At 53.1% G+C, this 27,732-nt stretch overlaps 2 protein-coding genes and 1 long non-coding RNA gene across 6 annotated transcripts; 1 reads left to right on the top strand and 2 right to left on the bottom strand.

Moving 5' to 3' along the window:
* Positions 1-787: 787 nt before the first annotated feature.
* Positions 788-2,654, bottom strand: LOC310881174. The gene is made up of 2 exons (XR_014572186.1): positions 2,528-2,654; positions 788-2,027 (listed from the first exon to the last, which is right to left on the bottom strand). It is a non-coding gene; the product is annotated as an uncharacterized lncRNA (long non-coding RNA).
* Positions 2,172-23,881, top strand: IFFO1 (intermediate filament family orphan 1). 4 transcript variants are annotated; one of them, XR_014572136.1, is made up of 10 exons: positions 2,176-3,075; positions 7,464-7,524; positions 7,603-7,698; positions 8,019-8,159; positions 9,099-9,283; positions 10,204-10,324; positions 10,948-11,043; positions 11,214-11,344; positions 11,653-18,388; positions 20,165-23,881. XR_014572136.1 is itself a non-coding variant. In XM_083797974.1 (9 exons), the coding sequence occupies exons 1-9, from the start codon at positions 2,327-2,329 to the stop codon at positions 11,753-11,755; spliced, it is 1,671 nt and encodes a 556-aa protein (XP_083654100.1). In that variant the 5' UTR covers positions 2,172-2,326; the 3' UTR covers positions 11,756-23,881. The 4 variants fall into 4 exon arrangements, 3 of the variants coding, with proteins under 3 accessions (XP_083654100.1, XP_083654101.1, XP_083654099.1); XM_083797974.1 differs by having other exon boundaries at positions 2,172-3,075; positions 10,204-10,312; positions 11,653-23,881; XM_083797975.1 differs by having other exon boundaries at positions 9,123-9,283; positions 11,653-23,881.
* GAPDH (glyceraldehyde-3-phosphate dehydrogenase) lies at positions 23,579-27,729 on the bottom strand. The gene is made up of 12 exons (XM_083798026.1): positions 27,614-27,729; positions 27,142-27,184; positions 26,426-26,525; positions 26,003-26,109; positions 25,828-25,918; positions 25,541-25,656; positions 25,352-25,433; positions 25,030-25,181; positions 24,815-24,893; positions 24,465-24,548; positions 24,216-24,313; positions 23,579-23,876 (listed from the first exon to the last, which is right to left on the bottom strand). The coding sequence occupies exons 2-12, from the start codon at positions 27,162-27,164 to the stop codon at positions 23,807-23,809; spliced, it is 1,002 nt and encodes a 333-aa protein (XP_083654152.1). The 5' UTR covers positions 27,165-27,184; positions 27,614-27,729; the 3' UTR covers positions 23,579-23,806.
* Between the last annotated feature and the right edge of the window lie 3 nt (positions 27,730-27,732).

The following is a 27,732-nucleotide window of genomic DNA, read 5'->3' as shown; positions in this document are numbered from 1 at the left end:
CAGCAGCGTTGTCTCTTGTCAAGCTACATCCAGAGGAAGGGACTGAAATACTGCATGTTTCAGGAATTTGGGCACAACATTTAGATCCTGGATTACTGGCTCTTTTTGTACATAACCACATCGATACACTTCTAGAAGCTTACAGCAGTAGATTTTTGCTCATCTAAGCTGTCCATCTGTGTTCTTAATAGGCAGAACGTGGAGAGCCTACGAAATATGTACTTCACATACGAGAGCTGGCTACACAGCTGTCCTCGGCTGGTGCTTAAGGCGTTTCTCTCTCAAAAGAAAATATGTTTCTTCCTTTGCTGGTAGATAGTGACGTTTCTGTGTATAGGTTAGTATGGTGATTTCCCAGCTTCTGCTGGCAGCTACTGCTGCCAGTCCTTGATGCCTCCCCGTTTGCACCCAAATCTAGGCAACTACCTCTGGGCTGCTGGCTTTACTAGGCAGATATGTATCCAAAAGTTGTGTGCTCATTGCAGCCTCTAGCTGTAGACAGAAGCAATTTTAGGAGCAGGTTAAAGTGAAGCATCTTGGAGGTTGCGAGACTTGGAGAGTTCACACTGGATGCACAGTTCCAGCAGAGCCTGGTGCAAAGGAGGTTGTAATACTAGGGAAGGAGAACAGGGAGTTGTGTTATATGGGGATATTACATGCACTAGCATCATGTATGTCTTAAAATGACAGTCTTGAGGAAAGCAATGGAGCTAATTTGAGTAACTGAGGTAATATGTTCCATCTACGAAGCACCTGTGCCAGGAAGATGCATCAGCTAGTAAAAGGCTCTGTGATCTGGGAGAGGGGGAACATCTCAAAGGAGCAGTGAAAGTTAAAGCAGGGTAAGACACATGATTTTAATATGCAGTTATCCACCTGGGGAATCTACCTTGATTTACCGATGAAGGGAAGTGGCAGAGTATCAATGTCTTTTTATCATGCTGTCTGCAACTAGAGACGCAGTCCCCCAGAAGTACCTGACTTGAGCAACAGAAATTTGCACCGTGTGTTTTGCACGGGCTCAGAAAACATGGTTGTCCTTTCTTGGCCGTAAAAATCTGTGGAAGTAAGATAAACATCAGCACGTCTGTGACTAAGAACCTATTTTTACATCAGTTACGGTTGTAAGAGATGCAGTGAGGAACTCTGCCTATGCAAGCACCTGGGGTCCAGCAGTGCCACTGCTGAACGTGAGCTGATAAACACACGTTTGGAGAAGTGCCGTGGGTTTTGATGAATGGGTGGCGATGCCTTCCTCCACTGGCATCTCGTTGATCAGCTCCACTTGACGGTCTCCCCAGCAGGAGAGAAGCAGGCCACGCAGAGCTTAGGCAAGTGCTTGCTGCACAGGCCGTGGTGCTGCTATTGCCACTGGGATGTTGCAGGCTGGGGGGTCGCTCTACCTGCGGGGGTAACAGCAGGGGGGATGCGAAGGAGGAGGAGGGCTCCAGATTCCAAGAGAAGGGCTGCAGCATCACCTTTAATCCACACCCACCCCACGCTCATCCTTTGCTGGCTGCTCAGCTGAGACCAGAGGAGCTGGTTTGCACAAGCGCCGTGCTCAGCTGTGAGACACGAGTCCTGGGGGAACCAAACACACGTACAGCAAGGGAACACAGGGCCCGGGCATCCGCGCTGGGACCCCCAGATCAGCGAGTGTTTATGCACTGATCAGCTTGCTCTGCGTCCTCCCACTCGCTAACAGGGTTAAGGGCATCCAAGCATCTTTGGCAGCACTGACGTAGGGCTGGGGAGAGGGGCTGTAGAAGATGGCCTACGAAGGGCTTGAGTGGTGGGCAGGAAAAAAGATCAGAGGCCGCTCAGGGAACAATGAGGAGAAAGCCAGTCATGGGACGAGGCCGGCTGCCTCCGCACGACCTCCTGTCCGCTCGGGCTGGCAGCTTTCCGTAGGCGAGCTGGTGACGGAGCAGCGGCAGGGCTGCCCCCAGGCGCGGATAATGTGGGGCTTCGGAGAGGGAATCACGCCGTTTCACGGGGGGCAGCGCCGGGGAAAGCACGAAAGGGTCCTGCAGAAACAAAACGCGGCACAAAACACCGGGAAACGAGCGCTGGGGGGGTGAGGCGCCGGCAACGGGAGCCCGGCGGGCCCTCAGCTGGGGATGCCGGGGCGGGGCGGGGCGGAGCGGGGCGCTGCTTCCCCCGGCAGCCCCGGGACCGCCCGCTCCGCTCGGGGCCGGCCCCGGTGCCGCCGCCGCCGCATCCCATCCGCAGCGGAAGCCGCGCCCCCGCCGCCGGGGCCGGCCCCCGCTCCCCGCGCTCCCCCCGCTCCCCCCGGCCCCGTGGCCGGCCCCGTCCCGCCGCAGCCATGAACCCGCTGTTCGGCCCCAACCTCTTCCTGCTGCCGCAGGAGCAGCAGGGGCTGCCGGGCCCCGAGCCGCCGCCGCTGCCCTCCCCGCGCCCCGCCGAGCCCTTCGCGGCGGATCGGGGCCCCCCCCCGCCGCCCTCCGCCGCCGCCGCCGCCGCCCCGTTCCCCCCGCCGCCCGCCGCCATGGCCCTCCGCAACGACCTGGGCTCCAACATCAGCGTGCTCAAGACGCTGAACCTGCGGTTCCGCTGCTTCCTGGCCAAGGTCCACGAGCTGGAGCGGCGCAACCGGCAGCTGGAGAAGCAGCTGCAGCAGGCGCTGGACGAGGGCGGCCGGGCCCGCGGCCCCCCTCGCCGCGACCAGGCGGTGCAGACCGGCCTGGTGGGCCCTATCCGGCCGCTGGGGCTGGGGCTGGGGCTGGGGCTGGGGCTGGGGGGCACCCGGCCCGCCGCCCTCTGCGGCCCCGCACGGCCGCTGGGCTCCCCCGGCTGCCACCCCGGCGCCCCGGCCCAGGCGCCGCCGCCCTTGTCGGCCGCCTCGTCCCGCTTCATGCCCGGCACCATCTGGTCCTTCTCGCAGGCCCGGAGGCTGGGCCCGGGGCCGGAGACCACCCTGGTGCAGGGCCCGGGGGTCTCCTGGATCCACCCGGACGGGGTGGGCGTGCAGATCGACACCATCACGCCGGAGATCCGGGCCCTCTACAACGTGCTGGCCAAGGTGAAGAGGGAGCGCGACGAGTACAAGCGCAGGTGAGGAGGGGGCGGCCGGGGGGCCGCAGGGCTTCGCCCAGCCGGGGCGGTGTGGGAGAGGCTGGCAGCCCGTCGCCTGGCTTCTCCGGAGCCTGGGCTCCGGGAAGCGTGAGCATGGTAAGGCGAAAGGGACGGTGGACCCCAAAAAGCAGCTCTCGACGTTCGGATCTCCTCGCCCGCCTCCCGGTGTTCGAACGCCCTCGGGATGCTGGGGATGTGTTTTCTGGCTTCTCAGCCCAGCGCCCGGAGGAGAAACGCCTTCCCAAGCGGGGACTCGGATGGTGAAGGAATAGCGGGACTCCAGGAGCCGGGGTTTGAAAGGGGAGGGGATCTGGGGACGCTTAGGAAGGAGGAGCAGCCGGAAAGTAGGTGAGGAAGGTGAAGGTGCAGCAGTGAAGGAGCAGGGCAGGTATGAGTGGGAAGAGGCTGCGAGGAGGAGGAGGAGAAGGAGGGCTCTCTGGATACGTGGGGATGTGCTGAGAAGCCGCTGGGCAGCTGGCTCCCCCGGGCCCTTTCCTTCCTGCCTTGCTCTCGCAGCCTGGTATCAGCTGGCCGGGGCTTTCTCCAGCAATCTCCCACCAGGCATTTTCAGGGCAGTTTGTGAGGCTGCTCCAGGACCTGCACGTAGGATGAGATCAGGCAGCGAGCTGGCGTTGCTGGGTCAGGGCCTGGGGGAGAGCACGGGGCAGGGCGATGCAGTTACTGGCTGTTTGCTGCCCCAGTGTCTGACTTTTGAAGAGGATAAATCGCTCTATGATGCTGTAGAAGTACTTAGTGCTTAAGTACCCGCCCAAAGGAGCAAAACACAGCGTGTTACCCAAGTGAACCATACTGCTGGCCGGTGCCTTGGAGCTGTGGGGTCTGGTGCCAAAATCAGGGCTTGGGATCTGAGATGACACCTTACATTTCTGGCTTTATAAGGCGTCGGCTGAGCAGACGTGCCTGTTGCATGGCCGGTGCTCCAACGGCACCAAGAGAAGATTGCAGGAAGAAAGGTGGCGCCCCATCTTTCCCACTGATTGCCTCTGCTTTTCTGTGCACCTAAGGCCTTTTTATTAAGCAAGGGTCAGGTTCCTTCCCCGGGGGTGGTCTGCTCTCCTTGCGTTGCGTTTTTAGATCAGATAGCCCGGAGCTAGTGCTGCATCAGGGCAACCTGAGCTGGGAGCGGAGCCACCTTTTTGGAAAGGGAAAGTGGAGAGAGCGCCGAAGGAGGATGGGAGACGGTGTTTGGATACAGCTGGGATGCCAAAGCCTCTGTCTGGGCTTGTGAGCATGTAAGCTGCTGGGTTTGGGAGTGCCTGACTCTGTTTTGTTGGTTGGTGCTGATGAAACCTGGGAAAAAAGGAGAATTTCTGGTGGTTGTCCCGCCTGGGAAAGCAGGTTTTGGTAAAGCCTGCTGGCGTAGTGACTGAGGCAGCAGGGACGAGCTGCTGTGGGCCAGTGTTGGTGGTGGGATCTATTTTTGGACGGTGTTACCAGGAGCTGGGAGGAAGCAGACCCCACCCCCAGACCCTTTCCTATACCGGGTCCCAAACAGGGGACGGGAGAGGAGGATCCCGTTTCCATGCCCTTGCCTGTGCTGAGGGCCAGCCCCAACGCCCCCCTTGCCTGTGCAGGAGCAGGGACAGCTCTGGGCTGCCGTGGGGACAGTGTGGACGGTGTTGTCTCCAGGCAGCCCTTTGCATCCTGCATGGGAGCAGAGGCAAGGGGTTGTATCAGTGCAAGGTGTGCTGGTGGTTCTTGTGCCTTCTGGAGGAGCCGGTGGGTCACGGGGCAGCATTGCCTTCATGCAGTGCAGCAGGAGGAGCTTCTCTTTGGATATGCAGGGCCTTAAGTTAAAGCCTGGGATCTAGGAGGGGTTTTAGGGGCAAAAGGAAGGAGAAGAGCTGCAGGAACCACACTTGGGAAGGCGTCTGGGGCTAGGTGGTCTGCAGGGGGGTGAAGGATGCCTGTGAGTAGCATACAGACCTGCCAAGCGCTTTGGGGTCTGAGAGTCTCATCGGGTCTGTTCTGCCCACTGCAACTATATTCCCAAGTAGTTGTCGTCTTTGGATGCTGCAAGCACCCACTGGAAGCGTGGCGTGAGGAATGCCACAGTACACATGCTGCAACTGCCCTCCAGCAAGGCGTGCCAGGCTGCAGGGAGTTCACCATTAGCGTTAAGCTCAAATGTAGCTCAAAAATAGCACGAGAGAGAGAAACGTGCAGCTTCAAGCACCGAGCAGTCTGAGGGGCATCCTGCAGCGCCAGCCTGCCATAAGCGTGCAGCCAGGAGTAAGGCACCTAGCGTCTGCAGTAAACGGGATTTCTAAAGGTTTGGGGGTTCGCTTATTTTTCCACGTGAAATTTTGAGGACGCGCACCTGAGGGAGTGGGATATGTGGGCTGTAGAGACGGCATCTTGTCCTGTCCCCAGCTTTGGGAGAGGTGGCCCGAGCTCAGCAAGGAGGTGGCTGGCTCTGCCTGTTGCTGGGACCTCGCTGTCTTCTCCCTCCCTTCAGGCAGGTCGCTGTGCTGTGGTGGCACGGGAAGGATGCGTGTCCCCCCTGGCGTGCCCTGGCGATGGTGGAGCAAGGAGGCTGCGAGCCGGGGCTGTATGGCAAAGCCTGGATCCGACCAGCAGCAACCTGGCAGAGGCTCCTGGCTGCTCCGGGCTGTGGGTGCAGTGATGCAGTCGGGTTATTATTAGGAGTGGTGCATTGCAGAACAGAAGAGGGAAACGGAGCCAGGCAGGAGACAAGCGCAAGAGAGAGGGGTTCGTGAAAGGATGGGCACGCAGGTTCGTCGCTTACGGGGCAAACAACCGTTCTTGCTTTCTGCCATTAGATCAGCGTTTGTCTGATCTGTACTCATCTTCCATGGCATCCATGTGAAATGAATTCTTCCAAGGTTTTGGAAGTCCGGGCTGTACAGAGACCCAGAGGGAGGTGGAGACCAAAACAGCGAGTAAGCTCCGTGCTGAGGAAGATGCTGACAATTTTTTTTTAATGGTGGAATGCGTTTTCTCCCCTGGGACAGAGGCCTTGTTTGAGCAGTTCCCATATAAGGAAAATTATACCTTTTGACTTTCTCTTTCCCTCCTTCTTTGTCTTTTTCTTCCCACAAAGGGATGCAAAACCCCTTTGACTCCCCTTCTGGAGCTGTGGGATAAAACCAAAGCTAGGAGCGCACACTTTGTCCTTGTTTGAGTAAGGAGAAGCACTGCCAGCTTTAAGAGCTTAGAAATTCATAAGTCAGGACTCGCCCAAATCATCAGATTGTCTCCTTACCCTAGGATAACAGGAGTGAGGACTTTTATTGAGCTCTCTGGTTTCCTGGTCCTCAGGAGTTGTTTTCCATGCTGGGTGCAAGTAAGCAGGAGAAGAGGTTTTTCCTGTCCTCATGCCATTTAAAAGCTGGGGTCGTCAGTGCTTGCAGGCATTAAACAGAAACCAGAGCTCCCAGCACCAGGCAGGGCCCAGCTCTGGTTGCTTTCCCAGAGAAATCCTGCTGTCCCAGGAGAGCCAGGGGTAGGACTTGGAGCAGCCTTGCAGCACGCTGCATCGCACGGGGCAGCAGTGGGCACGGGGTGCATGCCAACCCGTTTGCTCTCCCTGATTGTCCTTTAGCAAACAGTCGTGCAGCCTGGGGGCCTCCCAGCTAAACACGGACCGGGCCAACGCCGCAGCACGGCCCAAGACGATGATCTCATGGCTGCGAAGCACGGTGGAGTCCGCTGCTGGGTGACGTGTGTCTGGGCAGGAAGGCTGGGCACCTTGCAGCTCAGCCCAGTGCGGTCTTTTGCACAGCTTTTTGCAAAGCCTAATGCAGTACCCACCACCCAACCCAATCGATCCGTGGGCTAATGTGGTGCAACCTGGCACAAAACGGGCCAGTCCGTCACTGTTCCTTGCAGGACAAAATATTTTTTATTCTAACCTTCACATCGAAGCACAGAACAGCAGTGTAATGTGGTCTGATATTAGACCGAGTTTTCTGCTTCTGAAGGGCAGGAACACAAATGCAGCCACAAATATGGTGGAGGTGGGTGCAGCTCTGCTGTACCCGGAGGAGCTCAAAGCCCATTCCCACGTGTTGCAGCTGCTGCGCGGAGCCTGCGGTTGGTGTCCCCAGCTCCCCCCACCACGGGAGCTGCTGGCCAGCCCAAAGTGAGGTCAGCGAAGAGCGTTGTGGAGCTGGGTTTGTGGCCAGGAGGGCTGACGGGCATTTGGCAGCTGTGGCTGCCTGGAAACAAATGGCAATGCATTCCTGGGCACGTTCTCCCTCCCACCCTGCTGCCACCCTCACCCCCTCCGGGATAGCTTTGGGGTGAGCAGCTGCCACTCGGTTCTCTCCAGCAGCCTGCGATGCGAGGCAGGTGGGATCTGACCGGCACGTTTCTCTCCCTAGATGGGAAGAGGAGTACACAGTGCGTGTCCAGCTTCAGGACCGAGTCACTGAGCTGCAGGAGGTGAGCATCGCCGCCCCTTTCCCCTGCTCCCCAGCTGCCCCTGGCTGATGTGCACGTCTCCTTCTGCCCTGGGTGCAGGAAGCCCAAGAGGCTGAAGCGTGCCAAGAAGAACTGGCCATGAAGGTGGAGCAGCTCAAGGCAGAGCTTGTTGTCTTCAAGGGACTGATGAGCAATGTGAGTCCGTAGCCCATCTCTGAGGCGGCAGCGGGTGTCCTGCTTGAGTGGTGGGGCCCAGGCTGTGGTGTGCTTCCTCAAACAGCAGACCTGCGTGGAAAGGCATCTGTGCTGGCTCAGAGCCCCGTGGTGGGGCACATCACCGCCACACAGAGGTGGTCCTGGGTGCAGTGAGCACAGTGGGAATGCAGGTGCAGTCCTGCAGCATGGGAATTATCTTGCTAAGGGAACGTGGGTGCTCTGGCTGCCGTTTGCCTTGCCTAACCCTCCTCCTCCTCTGTCCCTCCCTTGTGGTGCTGTGACCGTCACTGCGGGTTCAGAACATCACGGAGCTGGACACGAAGATCCAGGAGAAGGCCATGAAGGTGGACATGGACATCTGCCGGCGCATCGACATCACTGCCAAGCTGTGCGACGTGGCGCAGCAGCGGAACTGCGAGGACATGATCAAGATGTTTCAGGTGAGATGCGCCTGTCCCAGGCTCAGCAGCCAGCTCTGGGGAGCAGAGTTCCCAAAGGAGGTAGAAGAGACAGCAACACGACCCCGCTAGGGGAGACACTTGGTCACCCTGCCCCTTACTCCTTGTGGTCCCTTGCTCTCTGTCTCTCTTGGATGCTGTGCTTTGGGAGCATCAGACAAAAGGGCACAGAGAGGAGTCGGAGAGCTCCAAACGTTGCTTCAAGCGTCAAGAGTCCCCTCAACCTCTTGCCAATCTGTTGTGTTGGGCCCTGGGACACCACAGCGATAGGGGAGCAGCTGCAGGAGGGAGACGAATTTCTTGAGTGTCTGTCTCTAACTCCATCTCTCTCCTTCCCCTTCCCCTCTCCGTCATTTTCTCTGTCACTCTTCTCTGTCTCTGTCTCTCTTCTCTTTCTGGATGTTGCTGCATTTCTGTCTCTCTCTCTTTTTTTCCAACAGAAGCAACTGGTTAGTTTCATTCAGTTGAGAAATTGTACAAATTATAAGCTTTCTATAAGGTTGGACTGTAAATATGGACATATTTCACTTTTTTTAGACTGTCTCTTTTTTCCCGTTTCTGTCGCTGTGTTTCCCTCTGTTTCTGGTCTGGGGTGGTGGGTGTTTTGAGTTCTTCTGCAATAAAACATCATTGTTTGTCTCATCAAATTCATGGAATTCATCTTTGGTTGCTTAGTTTTAATTTTCAAAAATGCTAAAACCATATTTTATTCATTGCACCACCTTCAACCTGATCATAATAAGCCCGTCTCTCTCTCTCTCTCTCTCTCTCTCTCTCTCTCTCTCTCTCTCCTTCTTTCCTTTCTTCCTTCCTTTCTTTCTCTCTCTCATTCCCTGTCTTTCTGTCCCTCCGCCATTCCTTCTCCCTCCATCTCCTCTCAACTACCTACTCCCGACCTCGGACCCGGCCTCGTTTCTGTAGTCTCTGCACTTGTCTCCCGTTAAGGTCCCAGCCTCGGTGGGGCGGAAGCGGGAGCGGAAGCAGGTCAGCGATGAAGATACGTCGCTGTCAGAGAGCGATGCCTCCAGAAAACCTGAAGAGGAAGAGGAGGATGAGACCACAGCCATGAGTATCAATGAGGAAATGCAGAGGATGCTGAACCAGCTGTGAGTGCGGCCCAGCCTCACTCTTGCAGAGAGCCTTGCCTCTGCTGTCCCACCTGCAGCAAGGTGCTTGGGCAAGCTGCCCTGCTCCTGGCATGGTGCTGAGCCCCAGCTCTGCCACCCGAGGGGGTGCGTGGCCCACCTGGCTGCGGGCTGCGGCTTCGGGCTGCAGCTGGGGGCCGCGCTCCCAAGGGGAGGCTCTGTGATGGAGCGTGTCCTCCTGGCTCTTCTCCACCCCGCTGGGCACCAGGTTCCCCTGTGGGCACCCTGGATGTGCAGGCTGATGGCTGGGGAGGTAAGGGATGGGAGCAGTCTGCAGCTCCTGTTTCAGGGTGAGGGTGAGGTGGGAGCTCCATCGGGGCTGGTGTTTGTGCCCCGTGCCCTGTGGCTGCACCAAGGTGGGACTGACCAGTACCTGAGCCCTCCTTGGCTGTGGGGAGGATGCTGCTCCCGGTGCCTGGTTGCACTCTGTAGCTGTGCCCTCCTCTCCCTGGGCGCTTGCAGCCCTCTCCCATCCCCACAGCCTCCTGAGGACGATGAGGATGTTTAATTTTCCCGTTAGGGCTTGATTCAGTTCCCCTGTGCCTTCGCCTCCATGGCAATGCCCTCCTGGGTGGCACGTGCCTGCTGAGCAGCAGTGCTGAGCCACCCTCCCTCTGTCCGTGCCCCTCCCCTCATCACTGCTCCTGGATTTTGTGAGTCACTGCCTCGGTTTGGGGCTCCTGACCATAAAGCTGGCCCTTTCTTCGTCAGCTGTTGGTTTTGGACATGCCTGAACTCACCCATGCGCAGACATCCAAGAGCTGCAGCCCTGCCCACGAGCGGGGGCAAGGGTTTCAGCGCCGGCACAACCCCCTGCTCTGCCTGTCCTCCCCGCAAGGGTTTTTCTGCTTGGTGCTGACATGCCGTCCCCTCACCCCCAGGAGGGAATACGACTTTGAAGATGACTGTGACAGCCTCACGTGGGAGGAGACGGAAGAGACGCTGCTCCTCTGGGAGGACTTCTCCGGATACGCCATTGCTGCTGCAGAGGTGCAGGGGGAGGTAACGGTGGTGCCAGCCTCCATCTTGGGTTTAGCCCTGGGCTCGTGCTTGCTCTCTGGGGTGCTTGGTCCTGCTGGAGCCTGGGGACCTGCTCGTTCAGTGACCAGGCTTCAGAGCCCCTTTGTCGCTCAGAGGCCCATGCAGATGCTTTCTCCAGTCCCAGATGGATCTTCAAGCTCTGCTGAGCTCTTGTGGCCCTCTCTCTGTCTCTGCCCACAGCACATCTAGGGCAGCAACTCTGCCCAAACTGAGGCCCCAAAGTCTGGCCAAAGCCCCTGCTGTCCTGTACCTTTGAACCTCAGTGGTCCGCTGGGGACATGTGGTGCTTGAACACAGCCTGTGTGTAGGGCATCAAGGCATTGGCTATGTTCTCCAAAGTTTTTGGGCTTTGCTGGGCTTTTTCTGGGCTGATGTATTTGCTGTCCAGTGTGGCATATCTCAGGTCTCTGTGCCACGTTTTGACAGGACTGACTCATGCCCTGTCTGTCACCCTGGCTGTATTGCTTATGAATTTTCTTCTTTTATCCACTGCTGCCAGTTCTCTCTCTGATTTCTCTCTCTTTCTCCTGGTTCATCACGTTGGACGCTTGCCTGCCTCTAAACATGCTTTCTGCTCTCCCCAGCAACAGGATGACAGCCTGGAGAAGGTGATCAAGGACACAGAGTCGTTGTTCAAGAGCCGTGAGAAGGAGTACCAGGAAACCATCGACCAAATAGAGGTGTGAGGAGGAGGGAGTGAGAGAAGGGTGGGAAATGGGGGAGTGGGTCCCTGGAGGAGGGAGAAACCAACTGCTAGAGCAGGTAGTTGGTCACAGAGAGGATGTCATGCCCCCTTCTCTGCAGTGCAGTGTGCCCTGGGCTTATCTCTGCACCATCTCCCTTTTGGCAGCTGGAGCTGGCCACGGCCAAGAACGACATGAACCGGCACCTGCATGAATACATGGAGATGTGCAGCATGAAGCGAGGTCTGGACGTGCAGATGGAGACTTGCCGGCGGCTCATCACCCAGTCTGGGGACAGGTAAGCGAGAAGGCCAAGATACCAGTGGTAGTAGTTGGTAGTGTCAGTCCTGACATGGTGTGGGGAGAGGGCAGGTCCCGGAGCTGGGGCTGTTGGACTCCCAGTGAGCAGCCTCCGCGCAGGCCATGGTGCCATGTCTGCAGAGGGTGAATTGCGCACTGGAGTCAGTTCTGACAGGCGAGGCCCCTGACAGAGAGAGGGGAGCTGCCATTGTGCAGAGGTGTGGGGCATTTGGAGCCGGGCTGGACGCCCTGCCAGCACCCAAGGGCTCCCCCTGACATCGCTGTGCCCTTTATCCTTCTCCACAGAAAGTCTCCTGCCTTCACCCCGGCCTCCACCAGCGAGTCGGCGCCCAACGAGGAGAGCGAGGAGTCCGACCGGGATCCCCCCAGCGACGCTTCCATCAGATAATGAGGGGAGGCCCCGCTCCCTTGGCCCTCCGCTCCTGGCAAAGGGGTGTCTGAGCCACGCCTGAGAGAGACTGTCAGGGACACGGAGCTGCTGGTAAACGCCTGTCACCCAGGCCCACCCCCACCTTGGGGCAGATCCGCCTGCTGCCAGGTGTCTTGCGAATGGGAATAGCTAGGTAGACCCTGTCTGGGCCGCTCACCCTCCAGCCCCTTCTCTGTTCCTTCTCCCCGCTTCGGTTTACCTGCGGTTCAGGCAGGCTGGCCCCAAACTTGCCACAGCAGCGCTCTCCAGGACCTGTCCCCCAGGCCCTCTTAAACCACCTTCTCCAGGCTCTGTCCTGGTGCACCTGGCCTGCCCCCTGTCCTCCTCGTGCCGTGCAGGAGCCGAACTAGAGCTGTACCTCCCTGCAAACTGGACCTGACGCTGGTGCCAACTGGACCGAGCCCTGGGCTGTCCCCATCCTCGCTGCTCCCTGGGCACTGGGGTAGGCCTGGCGCTGTGCCGGGCACCGCCGCTGTCCCCTCCTGTGGGGCAGGGACACCGAGTCCCGCTCACCGTGCACTTTGCTTTGCTGCGCGTCGGTGGCGCGTTTGTTACAGAGACGAGGGATCATTAAACGGGACGGTTGCCTTTTCTACAGCTTCTCTGGGCGTGGGCTCTCACTGGGCTGCAGCAGGCACAGGACTGCATTGCTCGAAGCGGGGCCTCCTCTGCCCGGCCCTGCTCCCCGGGATGCTCCCATCCCTCGTGCAGGAAGGTGCTGGCGGTGAGATCCCTCTTTGGGCAGCTACAGGCCCTCAAAGGGCCACATATAACGCTGGAACTGCGTGGGCCAGGCTCCAGGCTTAAAATAAAACCAAACCGAGTTGTTTTATCTGCACTGATGCCGATGGCACCTTCCTCTGATGTGTCTGCACCCCTTCACCACAGGCCAGCATCCTCACTCCAGCTTTCTCCCAATTCCCATTTAAAAACCAAACAAAAAAACACTTACACAAAGCTGACAGCAGGCTGAGGTTAGTTGCTGAGGGGAATGAGTGAGCAATACTGAGAGACGGGAGAGGTTTGTGTTTCTGTGGAGGAAACAAAGCTGAACATGGCTTGTGCCTTGCAGAGACCTTCCTGCCTAAGAGCTGGGTCTCCTCTGCTACGTCAGCTTTTTACCAAGGTGTGCCAGAGCATCTCCTTACCTGTCCTCAGTTCTGCATCCAGCCTAGGGTGCCCCTGTCTCACCATCTCCGGTAGCATTTACCCGTGTGGACCTTGCACTTCCTCCTCCAGTGACGGGATGTTTTTGGATGGGAAAAGTATCCTGCTGAGAGGCAGTGTTTTGCAGGGTCGTCTGCAGATCAGTGGACCCAGGCTGCACAGCAAAAGCAGGTGAAGCTCCAGAGAAAAACACCTCTTGCAAAAGGCCCCGAAGGGAAGATAAAGTAGATCACAGTAGAGTTTTTTTGGATCACCCATAAGATTAGGTAAGGTAGATAAAATACGGGTTGGGGGAATGCAATAATTTACCTTCCCAGGTTTGGCTTGCATAACTAACGCTGTCGTGCACATGAGCACCTGAGCATTTGCACGTCACAATGCAGAGGGTCGGCGTTTAAGCAGGGTGAGGTCCTCTGCGCGTGGCTGCAAGACGTGTTACAGCACGTGTTGGTGTTTCGGCGTACGTGAAGCTGTCTGGTTAGGTCTGGTTCCTGGGGGTGGGAGGGTGAGGCTGTGCCAGCTGCAAGGAAACCTCCGGGCCAAGGCACTGCTGCTGGCCTGGGGACACTGCAGTTCGTTAGCTGATGGTCTGCTGCTGCTGGGATCAGTGCCACGCTCGCCTCTCACTGAGAAGATGGGAGAATGTTTGATGCATGCAGCAGTGTGCTTAATGCCAGCACAGGGGTGCTCCCCTCCTGCCCTCGCAATATGCAGTTGCGCAGACAGGAGGTCTCGGGAGAGACTGGGCATTCACCCTCGTGGCCTTACCTCCACACCACCTTCCCTGGTTTCCATTTCTTTTCCTCTTCCCTCTTATCTTTTCTTCCTAAAAGAACTGAAAACAGACCAAATACTTTAATCCATGGCTTTTCTTTTGAGTGATGATGCCTCACACGCAGTAGCTCAAAGATCGCTTTCTGTCCTGCCCAAAGGCTCTTGTGGTTCATGCAAATCCCCTTTCCCGTATATTTCCTTGCAGCATTTTCTGCCCTTTCTCTGATGTGGAGATCTCTATGACTAGCTGGCAAAGTCTGTCTCTCCCTGTGTGTAATCCATGGCATGCATATCTTGGCCTCTGATCTGTTTGTGCTGCTTCAGAAATCCACTACTCTAAAATACGTGTGCTGAGAGATTTCAAGCATGAAGAGTAGAAGGACCAACGTCTCTGCCTCTAGAAATCATTGCCTAGATGACCACCTGGTGCTGTCAGGCACCCGTGCACCAGGACGCATGGGTATCCCAGTCCCACACTAGTCAGAATCTCATTTGCAGTGAAACTGAGATGTCTCCATCATGCTTCTGCAAGATGATGTCCTTTGGTGAATTGCATTGCCGGTCACAGGTTCTGATTCCCACCAGTATGAAAGCTCATGAGATCTCCCTGGCAGGACATGCAATGCTGATCCTTTCCCTCTGTGACTTCTCAGCACGGGAAGCATGGCCCAAAGCCTCTGATGGTGACTGGACAATCTCCCCTGCATCTGCCTATCCTTCAGTAGTGACTTCACACCTTTGATGCTGGATATGAGGAGATGTGGATCTTCCATTTATGTAACTCTACTCTGTAGGGTCCTCTCTGTTCCTTTTGGGCAGTATCTAGCATGCTTTCTCTGGAACTGTGGTATCTGGGAACTGTTCAGCACTGTGTTGCTTCTTGATGCCCCAGCCTCACCCCTCTTCCAGGACACCTCACTGCAGCGCTGGCTCAAGAAGCAGTGTCAGAAGAAATTGTCTAGTGGAGACCCAGGTCTTGGCTGCTTAGTCTTTGTGAACGCCTGTAGTCGTCTCATAGGGCATAATCATGAGTCTCGTTTATCCTCAGACCACAACCCATTCAAAATCTTTGTTTGGCCTAAGCTTTCTCAAAATCTTGGTTGCAGGGGCAGCTTGTCGGTGGATGGAGGGGGCCTTTTCCTATCCTGGACCCAGCAGATGAGTTGATGAAATGAATGTTGGAGGAGGAGCAGGTCAGGTACACTCTCCAGCTGACCCTGCTCGCCTGTGAACATGTTGCAGCTGAGCCTAATCTACTTCCTAGTGCACCAGAGTGGACCTTGGCATGCAGAGGACAAAGTCCTATCTCAGCATCCACGTATTAACGTGAACGTTTATTGCCCAAGTACAGTCCAGACATGGATGTGTCTTACTGAATGGGGTCCCATGGAAGGATGCATCTGGGCCAGTCCTTCTGCCAGCATCCATCTCAGGACCCTTCAGATGTGACTGCTGTCTAGTTATCTACATGACCATCCGTCAAAGACCATGGTTTTATGATCATGTCTCTGGACTGACGGTGAAGCCCTCCCATTGAGTATTTAGGCAGGCTGCTTCAGCTTCCCCACACCGCAGAAGTCCGTGTTGGTGCAGACTCACTGTGGCAGTCTGGGAACATGCTAGTGTTTGCTACGGCTTCTCTCTCTCCAACATTTGGACTATTGTGTATTGGTGAGGACAGGTGCAAGTATTTAACAGCAGTGGGAGTGGCATGAAAACCATCCCTTGATGCAAGAGCTGGGACATAACCACTTGTCAGCATCCTGCCTCCATAAGGCACCGGGGGAGACTGCCAGCCTTTGAGCTGGAGGGAGGGATGCAGTTCTTTACCTTGGCTGCTGTACTCCATGCTTTCTGTGCTGAGATCAGCCTCTTGGTGAGGTGCTCCAGCAGAAAATGCCAGGCATTTTGCTGTAAGACAGGACTAAGCCCTGTCTCCCTGCTGAATGTGTTTATGATCCAGTGGCAGGCAGAGTGGCCTCTCTTTCCTCTTTCATGTAGAAGGTGAATTTTCATACCAAAGACACTGTCTGCCAAGATAGGCTGACTGAGTTTCTTCATGAAGCCTACCATATTTTCCCATATCACCCTCCTTGCACCTCATCACGGGGATGTGGGATGTTCTTACAGGCTCTAGGAAGGGTTCAGTCACCCAACCACTACATAGCCCAGGTAATTTTTCCTTTTGTTAAGCAGGTCTGAGCCCTCTCCCTCCCTTTGCTCATTCCTGGGTCCCATCTATTTTAGATCATACACCAGAACTGAAAAAGCTTCTTGTCTGTCTGTTCAGCTGTCTGGTGGTGCTTTCCACCCAGCAACCTTCTGCTGGAGGCTCTGTCCCTGCCCCATGAGTCAGCTTTGTGTGAATTAGCTTTTCCCTGTTTTAGGATCCCTTCAATGGACCTAAATGTGGTGCTGACAGCCTTCACTGGAGCAGCTTTTGATTAACCTGTTTAGTATTCTATTTATCTTGTTCTTGTGCTAAGCTAGGAGGGCAGGAGCAATCAAAGCTGCATAAAAACTTGCTCTTGCTTCTATATTCAAGCTAGGAGATTGGCTTTCCCGAGCCTCATACCTCTGCTGCAAAACTCTTTCTATGTTTAGATGGCGGTGGCGATCTTCTAAGGAGAGATCTGCCTGTCAGCTCTGCAGAAGAGCTGAGAATAGATGGCAGGCCTTGTTTGAAGTCCTGCTGTGAGTCAGCCAAGGTGGAGCTAGGCCAGATGATAAACCCCCACCAGGGCCTTGGCTGTGTCAGCAGCTCTGTCGATTCCAGCTGCAGTCGAGTGATCCTAAGAGCACCCAACGGTGGTGCAGACTCGTGCTGATGTTTTCTACACGAAGAGCTCCACTTCTACATGAAGAGAGGTCAGAATTAACTCAGAACACAGTGGAGTGCTGTCTCCTTGGAGATGCATCTTATGATGCATGGGCAGACTCATGAAATCATCTGACAAGCCCCTACTGATGGTGACTAATGCTGGGAACAATTGGTAAGGCAGCAAGGAGGACTGGATGGGCTACAGGCAGCTTAAGGGAAGTTCAGTCACCATTGAAAATCTTCCAAAAGAAGTTGAGACTGCGAGAACTGTTTTAGATGTGAATTTGTTAAATGATTGAGTCATTTTTTTCTTGGGACGTGAGCAAGGAGAGGATGCTATAGGCCCCCTGACAGAAGGGGTGTAGATTTCTTAGCTTGGAAAGCAGCTACAATAGCCAGGAAGATACTAAGGTAATGCTATGGAAAAGGGGTTCAAGCAGCCACTAAAAGATGTCACCATCAAGTTGAATCAATATTACAACACGTGGGAAGAGGCAACAATTTAAGCTTCCGCAGGAGACTGTGCATCTGGGCAACATGCAAGAGGAACTAAAAGTTCTCAGGACAGGAAGAAATGTGATTAACTGACATTTTTGAAGTTCAACATCACATCATAGAACTCCCAGCTCACCAGTCTAACCCACTGGTAAAGGTGGAATAGGGAAGGGCAATCATGAATTGCAGTTGCAAGCTGTGCTAAAAAACACATTCCCTCTAGAGCCAACAGCAAAACAGTATGATCTGACACACATGTTCATTAGGGCTTTGGAAGGTCTTTTGTATAATCCTCAGTCACCAAACAAAACACAGTGATTTATTTCTTAAGTTCCTCTCTGCTTCATGTGAAAAGGAAAAATATGTCGTCATGGGAGACTTTGGATGGGAATACTAAAGAATATGCTATGCCATGGGGTGCTTCTCAGCAAGTTACAAATAATGGCATGCCCAAGTAAGGCAATGATTTTACATGTCCTTGTGACAGATGAAGATTGAGTTAGAATTGGTGGTTGCCTAAAGACAAGGAATCGACTGAGAAACAAATCAAGATATCACCCAGGACAAAAATATCATAACAGAGAACTGTATGGTATTATATAGCCTTTTCTTACAGTGGAATTATTTAGGAGAAGTATCAGGAAAGTGTGATTTAAGTGGCAGATCTTTGGAAAGATGAGAGGTTTTTTTTTCAGTTATCCGAAAAGCTGTGATTTAGTATGCATGAGAAGATAGCTTTCAGTAAAACAATTCCTTGAGTAAGTGGCCATGTGACAGTAGTACTTGAAAATAATTAATAAAAGTAATAAAAAAACCTGACCTCAATTAATAAAAATAAAATAAACATTGTAACAACTGCAGTGACTGTGTGTGGAGGAAGATGAATACAGGGATGACAAAATAATTGAGATGTATAAAAAAAGTTATATGAGTGGCTGATGACCTCAAGAATAAATACCTATAGGTGGATATCTAAGGATGCTAACACATTGTTCAAGTTATATTTAAAGGAAAATCAATCCTTGCAGTAATATAAGCCTTTTTCTTGACTGGGATTAAAAAAAAGTCCTAAATGAAGGAAAAAAAAAAAAAGGAAGTACTCATCAGATATGTCTGTTCTATATTTGCAAAGAGCAGAATGTGGTCGTAGGGGAATGTAGCACTTCCAAGCCATTAGTAATTACGGAGAATTCTTGACAGGATCTTCTCAGGATGAACACTTTCACTTTTCCAGGTACAGGTGACCTAGAGTGCGCTGATGGGGAGAAATGCATGGGGTGCTGTGGTGTGAACAAACTGCTACACAATGCCTGAGGCTGCTTGACAGAGATGGAGTGAGTGACCCTGGAAAAAAGCATAGTGTTGCAGCTGCTTTTCTGCAAACATCATTTTAGAAAGCGCTCTAATCTCGTTGGTGGTGAAGAAGTGCTGGCTGCTGAAATTCATGGTTTGTTGATGTCGATTCTTAGATGAATTGGGGAAGACCCATTTAAAAATGACTGGGCAGATGGGTGAACAAATTACCTAAGTGATGAGCCTGACAGCCCACGTATGGAAACCAATGAGAAACCAGCGGGGAGGAAGGTAAAAATCAGGAATAATGGAAGAAGTCTGCACGGACATGGAGGGAGAAGAAGTCGATCGACAAATCTGTTACCATTTTTGATATGTAGAGATGATATCCCAAGAGTCTCAAAAGGGGTAAATGCCTCAAACAAAATGCTGAGAGGCATTGAAATATAATTTCATAATTTAAGTTTTTAAATAGGGCTAAAACAGGCTCTGTTACCATACACATATAGCCAATATGTAACTATGGATAGATAAATCTAAGAGCAAGGAATAATAGTGTTTGACCATATCTGGGACAACAGGAGCTCTGAAAAGGCTGAGGAAGCAGCAGCCTCATGTGAGTTCTCAGCCAGTTGTTTTTAAACATCTTTTATTCCTCTTTGGCACTGGTGTGGTTTTGTCCTGGTTCCCATCACATTTTGCAGTAGTTGGAGCAACGAGTCCTAACTCTGATTCCAGGCTGGAGAAAAATGCTTTGAGAGCGAAAAGTTTAGTCTCTTTAGCTCCTCAAAAAAAAAAGGCGAATGAGAGTTTTTGCCCTTGAGGATGAGCTAGAAGGCTGTTTAATCAGGCTGAGAAAGGCATACAAGGATTATGAGGAGTTGGGGAGGCTGGAGGCCGTACGCATTCAGTGAAACTTCAGTGTGCTCTTAGGGGTCCAGCACATACACCAGGCTGGTAACTGAAAAGCTGGAGATTACAAACTACCTTTAAAAGTTTTGGCCACCCTTGTCTTTTCTAAATCCACTTGATCTTCAACACGAGTTACTCTTACTAGCAATCACATTGACAAATGCAGTCAAGGATGCAAACAGCCCTCAGAGGCATGGTTTATTGCAATGAAAGCAACACGGAGCCTACCCCACTGCTTCACTGTCAACCAGGTGCTGACTAACTCTTTTCTTCATGCTGGGCTTCAGCTGAATTGTCTTATACAGAGGTAAAACTGATATTTCTCTCTACTTTCTGGACTCCTTGGTGGGCCTTTCTAAAAATCTGCCATCACATCTGTAATTTTCTAATCCTGTGGTGTCGGGTCTGATGTGCATAATGAATTACAGCTTAGTTAACTGTTCAGCTGTTTCATGCCCCAAACCATCTGAGATTTACACTGGGTACTGACAGGTTGCTTCTTCACATCGTGGAGATATTCTCAAGTTCACTTCAGTTGGCAATGGTGTCTTTGTCTCACCTCTGCTGAGGGAAAAATCTGTTATCTGGGACTACCCCTACTGATGGCAACAACATCGCTTTTACTTTTCTACCGTGGCCTTCCCTAAATGCTCCCATTCCATCTTATGGCTCTTTGGCAGCTTTCCTGTGTCTGAGATGCATTTAAAAAAGATTTTAATACTACCTTTTTTATTTCTCACATATTTTCCTTAAAACCTGCCTTTTTTAAGGCTCTTTTAAATTGAATTTGCTATTATTTATGAGTTTTTCTTCTATTTTCATTTGACTACAGCTACTGCTCTTTGAAGGCTGTCTCTTTGAATCTTGTGCAGTAAACTATAACACATTACTATTGTTTCTTCTAGGAGATGTACATTTAATTGAAAATAATTCCCTCGAGAAGATAAGATGCCACTGCTATAGTAAGATAATACATGGAGGTAAGTTAGCTGTGCCGTAGTAAGAAATTATATTCAGCTCACAAGAGTAAGCAACAAATTATTTGTTTTTGCAGTGTTTATAAATAAGATTGCCAAAATGTAGGCAGCTTGTTTTTAGTGAAACGCCTGCTTTTTGTGAGTGACTGTGCACACAGCACTGTTTGTGTACTATGACTAAGCTGTGAACCTGTGTTTTGTGAATGGCATCTGTTACAAAGAAGAGTTTGGAACGTTGTCATTTAAGGTGTTTGTCTCGTACTAATGTCCAATACGTGCGTTGCCTCATAGTCTTTTCTATCCAAGACCTGTATCTTCCTTGCACAGAGCTTTTTTATTGATTTGATCAGCCACTAGTTTACTTGAGAAGTGGACAGTTTGAGTGGCCAAAGCTTTCTTTTTACTGTGCTTATGCAGTTGCTATTTTGTTACATTTTGTTGTGCTATTTGCATAGCATGAATTAGTTTCCACAACTGCTCAAGATGATTTTTCACTACACAACATTTTGCTTAAGGCTGAATTTTCACGCTGACATCTTCAGAAGGTGGTCTGAGGACTACTCCAGCCATTTCTTGGGGAGTAATGCGTGTGTGATAGTGTGTGCAAAAGCCAGCGATGTATTAAATTATTTTAACATTTAAAATTGCCATAAAAAGGCATTTTCCTCTAACAGCACTGCTAATTATCATACCGCACCTTTATTTGAATTTCCTCTGTCTTAAAAAAAAGATGAAAAAAAAATAATTTGCAGTTGACCACCCCTAGAAATGATTGGCTGCCGGGGATCTCCCTTGGGTCGACTGGTGTGCTTTGTGTCAGCATAACCCTGCAGAGGACTGAACCCGTCTCGCAGGTACCTCTCCCTCCCAGCTGTGCTCAGAAGTTCAGAAACCAGAGTGGTTTCTGGCTAACCGTAGCTGTTCTTGGAGCCGGTTTGTCCTGGCAGAGTGGCATGATTGCTTCTAGCTCCTTTGCTGAGCAAGAAGCTCTTTATGTCGGTCCAAGAGCCTGCCTCCCCTGAGCAATCGTTTCTATGAGTTTTCCTTCGAACTGTTTTACGAGCAAACCTAGAGCTCCTCTGCATAGTCAAAAATTCTTCTACAGAGTAAGAGTCAGCCACAACAGCAGAACTCCCTTCTTTATCCCAATGGCCATCTTTCAAATTGGCAATATATATATATTTAATCAATTTTTTACAACAGAGCTGCAGTTTACTGGACAGTGTGGCACCGGCGGTGGCTAGACACTGAGCTAGATTTTCCATCTGTCCAGAGGGGCCTTGCTGTGGTGCCATCTGCAGGCACAGTGTCCGGATGCAAAACGAGGATTTGGAGGAAGGAGCTAGGGAGCTTGTAGGATGATTCAGGAAACTGAGCCCTCCAGGCGGTCTAAGGGCTGCACAGCTTTTTTTGCCAAGCTCTCTCTCATTATTTCCATACAAGAGCAACTGTGTTTTAAATTCTGTGGTTCCCAGCTTGCTCCCCCTAGCTGCCTGTATCATTCTTCAAGGAAGATTATAAATGGCTTGAAATAGTATTTTAATGAAAACAGAATGAAACTTTCTATCCAAAATGTTCACAGCAATTGCTGTTCTTCAGAACAACAGGTACTCTTCCTCCACTCCCTACTCTACCCCACCTCCCAGGTTGTATTAATTTGCTCTCACTCCCACAGTAATTTGATAGGACACTTTCTTGATAAATAACAAGATCTCTGCTCTAGGTGAATTTTTCAGGCAGCCTTAGCTTGCTCAGGAAACATAAGACTTAAATGAAAAAGGCAACTACCTTAAAACCAGGCTATTCAGTTCAAAAATATCTTAATATCTTTGTTTTACATGGAGAAAATAGGCAACTCCCCCTCAAGGTGTTTGCCTCCCAGCACTTCCATGTCATCAAAGGAGCCCACTGGCACGCACACAAGTATGCAGGCAGTAGCACACAGGGCAGCCAAAGCACCCAAGCACAGCGATTTAGGACAGGATGGGACCCACACAGGGCATGCTTGGAAGCCTGACAGGGCCACGGGCTAACCCGCTCCATGGCAGAAACCCACCAACACAGGAGGGCTGCCTCTGGTGAGCCCCATCACAGCCGAAGACCTTTTGGCAGCTGAAATTTATCTCCAGAGCTACCTAAAGCTCCAACAGGGCTGTTTACAGGGTAAGTCAGGTATTGCTGCTGTCCCAAAGCTAACAAGCTGCTCAGAGTCCCAGTTCATACAGAAAGGTTGAATAACCTGCCTTTGGTCTATTTTCGCTAAACAAAGCAACTTTGAGTCATTGCCCCCAGTCCAGTAAACATTTAGTTTTTACACAGCTATACCACTGGAGACAAGCAGCTCCAGGAAACTGTATTCCAGCCCAAATCCTTGCTCCAGGATCAGGCTCTAAAAGCAGCTGGGCTGGGCTCCAGACAGCAGTTCCAACCCTGCCTCCCTCACAGACAGCAACACAAACCCTCTGATACCGCTCACAGACCTGGTAAATTTAATAGAAAAGGAGCATCACACAGTTGTGGTGGCAGTGCATTGCTTATCTACCCTACCACTCATAGGTCAGGGAAGGCTCAGCTCCTGCTCTGCTTCCAGGAAGAGGTTATGCAGCTCCTGGCAGAGGGCTGATACTTGCAGAGATTTAGTACTCAAGCTTGACTGCAACTGCTGCTCCTGCAAGTCAGGGCTGTGCTTAATTCTAGCTACCACCACAGGCCTCCTCCAGGGCAATTTGATTCACTTTAAACTCTGCAAAAGTGAATGAAAAATCCTCTTTGTAACTTTGCTAGTAAAGTAGGGGGAGAAAAACTGCTTTCTGTGCCCTTTTGCTAAATCAAATGCAGCAAAGTCATTTCTCAGCACTTCATTCTGCATGCACCCATCAGACAAGCAAATCCAGAGAGCTGGAAGGGAGATGGAGAAGCAGAGCTGCTTTCCATTCTACCGCAGTCTTGCAGTCACAGCCCTGCACCACACCTTATTTTGGCTCAAGGGCAGAAGTCCCACCCCTCCCCGCAGGCATGGGTAGCTCATCAGCCTGCATACCACAGCTCCCCAGGCAGCAGCCTTGCGCTCAGTGAAGCTGGTTGCTTGCTGTTCTTTACAGATCACATATCCCAGGACTGCTCCACGCCTGTGCGTGACCAGAGCTGTCCAAACCACCAGCTGGCATTCCCCATGTCTCTGGTGCCTGGATTCGTAGCCTGTCAGCATAGAACTGGGCACAGAACACTATAGAGCACTTGTTAGAGCTGGCCCAGTTACGCTGGGCTGGCAGGCCCCATCTTAAAGCAGGCGCCTAACATTTGCCGAATTCCTTCTGATTTCCCACTAAGACAGACAAGGCATTTCAGATGGTGAACACTTTTATTGATGTAAGGTGGTACACAAACAGATCAGTTTCTATCAGCCTCTCCACCTCCCCCAGGTGGAGGAAGAAGTTGGAGGAGTGGGGGAGACAGAAGGGAACAGAACTGGCCTCTCACTGCAGGATGCAGAGCTGAGCGGTGGTGAAGGGCAGGGGCTCCAACAAAGGGTCCTGCTTCCCTAGGCAGCAGGGGTTCTGCATGCTTGGCTTACTCCTTGGATGCCATGTGGACCATCAAGTCCACCACACGGTTGCTGTATCCATACTCATTGTCATACCTGGAGAGACAGAAATGCTGTCAGGACCGACCTGTTCCTGTATGTTAATGCTCTTCCACCCAGAACACTTAAATGCCTCAGAAGACTTCCCATGCACTTCTTATAAAGTAGGCAACATCCCACCCACCTACCTTCCATTAAGGGAAGAAAGCTGCAGCCATTTCAGATACGAAACCATTTCCCTCCAGAGACTTTTACATGCTGGAGCCACCCCAACTCTACAAGTGCCTGTGTATCACCATGCACTGTCTGGTGCTTACGAACAGAAGATATGCAACAGAACTGCCAAGTCCCTATCCCACACAGAGAGCCTTCCCACCACCCCAAGGCGGTGCATACCAGGAAACTAGCTTGACGAAATGGTCGTTCAGTGCAATGCCAGCACCCGCATCAAAGGTGGAGGAATGGCTGTCACCATTGAAGTCACAGGAGACAACCTGAACAGAGAAGATACGGTAAAACATTTTCAACCCCACAGTCAGCTAACAGCCTGAACCAGAAGTGTCAAAAACAGAATTCCAGCAAGGCTGGTACCATCAAAGTGACGCAAGCACCCCTAATCACAGGCTGATAATAGAAGCCACTTACCTGGTCCTCTGTGTATGCCAGGATGCCCTTCAGGGGCCCATCAGCAGCAGCCTTCACTACCCTCTTAATGTCATCATACTTGGCCTAAGAAGAGGCAAAAGTTAAGACTGTCAGATCCCAGCTCACACAAGTGTCAGCAGTGCAGGGGAGGGCAGGGAGGAAAAATACAGCTGCAGCCCAGACACTGGGAGCTGTACAGCAGTAGTCATACATGTCAGGTGCTTTTTTCACCAAGATCATTTTTTTCTAGGGAAGAGATGGATGCACAAGGGGTAATTCCAGGTAAAACTAATCTTTAGAGGACGCAGGAGCAAGCCTGGAGATTGTTAGTCCTTGTCCACAACACTTACTGGTTTTTCCAGGCGGCAGGTCAGGTCCACGACGGAGACGTTGGGGGTTGGCACACGGAAAGCCATTCCGGTAAGCTTCCTGCAAGAAACATGAGTCAGCAGGGAACGGCACCCAGCATCCCTCTGCCAGCACGCCATTCTGCGATGAACAGGTCAGAGCCAGCCAAGCACTGGCTGCCACCTCCTCCTTACACCCAAGGAAGGCCAACACTCACCCGTTGAGCTCAGGGATGACTTTTCCCACAGCCTTAGCAGCCCCAGTAGATGCTGGGATAATGTTCTGGGCAGCACCTCTGCCATCCCTCCACAGCTTCCCAGAGGGGCCATCCACTGTCTTCTGTGTGGCTGTGATGGCATGGACAGTGGTCTGGTGGGGCAGGGGAAAGAGCACAAAAGTGAGAACACAGCTATGTCCCAAAAAAGCATCTCAGGCACCTCCCCTCCATCCCAAGGGAGGTAGGGAGTACAGATGCTTTTCTTCACACATGAGAAACCTGGAGGTAGGGCTCCCTCCTGATCAGCAAGCTCCAGACCTACCATAAGACCCTCCACGATGCCAAAGTTGTCATGGATGACCTTGGCCAAGGGCGCCAGGCAGTTGGTGGTGCAAGAGGCATTGCTGAGGAAGAAAGACAAATCAGCCAGAGGCAACATTATCTATAGAAACGAGATGAGATCCCAAGCAGCTGGTCAAAATTCCAGGCCAGGAAGCATCCTTCTCCTTACCTGACAATTTTCAGGGACTTGTCATACTTCTCATGGTTCACACCCATCACGAACATGGGAGCATCAGCTGAGGGGGCGGAGATGATGACACGCTTAGCACCACCCTTCAGGTGAGCCTGGAAAAAGGGAAAGTGATTAGATAACCTGCAATGCCCCACAGCTAAGCAGTAAGACACTTCCTCAGACAATCTCCTCCCAATCTTGAAGAACCCACAGGGTTCTCAATGTGACCCACATTAAGGAGCAGCAGTATCCCATCTCTCCACATGCCACAGTGGCATACTTACACCAGCCTTCTCCATGGTGGTGAAGACACCGGTGGACTCCACAACATATTCGGCACCAGCATCTGCCCACTTGATGTTGCTGGGGTCGCGCCTGAGGATAGATGAAATCTTGAGAGCTGTTCTACAAGACACTTGCTTTCATTCTCCAAAGAGGCAAGCAGAGAAAAATACTTACTCCTGGAAGATGGTGATGGCATGCCCGTTAATCACAAGTTTCCCATTCTCAGCCTTGACTGTGCCCTTGAAGTGGCCATGAGTAGAGTCATATTTGAACATGTAAACCTAGCAAGGAGAACGGGGAAGGAAGGTCAGACATCCTGGCTGCAATCTCCCCAGCCCTTGCTCTGCCTATGCCACAATCTCAGCTCTCCACCTTCTCAGTGACCTTGTCCAACTGCTACTCTGTACTTGGCTCTGCCGTATCTCCCTAGCTTGCACCACTATGTTTCGTTTGTCCCTTAATCCACCTGCAGCCCCACACATAGTTTCCATGGGGAGCAGCTAGAACAGAGCTAGAGGAACTTCTTGCCACACTGTGCTATCCAAGGAGATGCAAGGCACACACAGTGCCCAGAGGGGGCACTCCAAGGCAACTCACCATGTAGTTCAGATCAATGAAGGGATCATTGATGGCTACCACTTGGACTTTGCCAGACAGGATGGCAGCCCTGGTGACCAGGCGGCCAATACGGCCAAATCTGGGGAGAAAAAGAGATGCAGATGAGGAGGACCAGCAAGCAACATGCCTGACTGGGCATGGAAGAACATCCACTGCTCCTTGCCCAAAAGGGCAGGAGGGAGTCCCACACCAGTGTCCAAAGGCCAAGAAGCCATGGTTAAAGATTAAGAGCGACCCCCAGCCGGAGCAACCTCGGAAGAAAGGTCAGGCGCTAAATTTACTGAAAGCCCCGGGGGATCCGGTTACTCCTCAGCAGGGTGGGAGAAGGTCACATTCCCGGGGCGCTGCCGACACACGATCCACCTGGCGACCTTTCGATAGGGAGCCGCCGGCCCCACAGCCCGCACTGGGGTGCGGGGGACCCCCAGATGGAGACGGGGCCGTACCGACAGCGCCGGTACTTCCTGGGTGACTCACCCCGCGTCTCTGCGGGGAAGTGACTCAGCACCCCGCCCTCCCCGGGGCCGTTAGTTGCGGGTGCAGGGGGCCTCCGTGCAGCACCGCTGCTCATCCCCAAGTGCTCATCCCCGCGTCCTTCAGGCGACCTTGCCCCGTCCTCCTCCCCCCAGTGCACATCCCTGCAACCCCGCCCCGCCGGGCGCCTCCCGGTGCCGCAGCCCGGCCCTGGCGCTCACCCGTTGACTCCGACTTTCACCATCTTGCCTCTCGGGGATGTTCCTGCGGGGAGAGAAGCAGCCGTGAGGCGTGAGGACGCCAAACCCCAGAGCCAGGCCCGGCCGCCACCCCGCCGCTCCCTGCCGTGCCCGGCCTCCCGCCCCGCCGCACCGTTAACGGCCCCCCCACCCCCACCGCACGTTCGGGGACCGCCCCCAACCGCCCCCCGCATCCACCCCACCCCCCATTTTACCCGTGAAGCTCACCCCTCCACCCCCCTCCCTCACCCCCCTTCCCCACCGCCTCCATTTTGTGCCGCCCGCCTTTGTGCCCCCGGGCCCCACCGCCACGCGGCCCCGCTGCGCACAGGGGGCGGCCACACGACGCCCCCCCCCTCCTTCCCGGCCTCCAGCGGGGCTGCGCTGGCGAACGCCCCCCTCCCCCCTCAAAAAAAAAAAACCGGCAGCCCCCCACACCCCCCCCGCCCGTTACCGGCTGCCTCCGCTCGGTGCCTGGCGCGCAGTGAGGAGGTGGCTCGGCGCCGCGCCGCCGCCCTTTATAGCCGCGGAGGCAGCGCCCCCCCCCGCTCCGCCCCGCCGGGCCGCCGCCGA

The sequence above is a fragment of the Anser anser genome, assembly GCF_964211835.1.
Source record: "Anser anser genome assembly, chromosome: 1".
In the NCBI taxonomy this organism is placed as follows: Eukaryota; Metazoa; Chordata; class Aves; order Anseriformes; family Anatidae; genus Anser; species Anser anser.
This window is presented reverse-complemented; position numbering and strand designations above follow the sequence as displayed.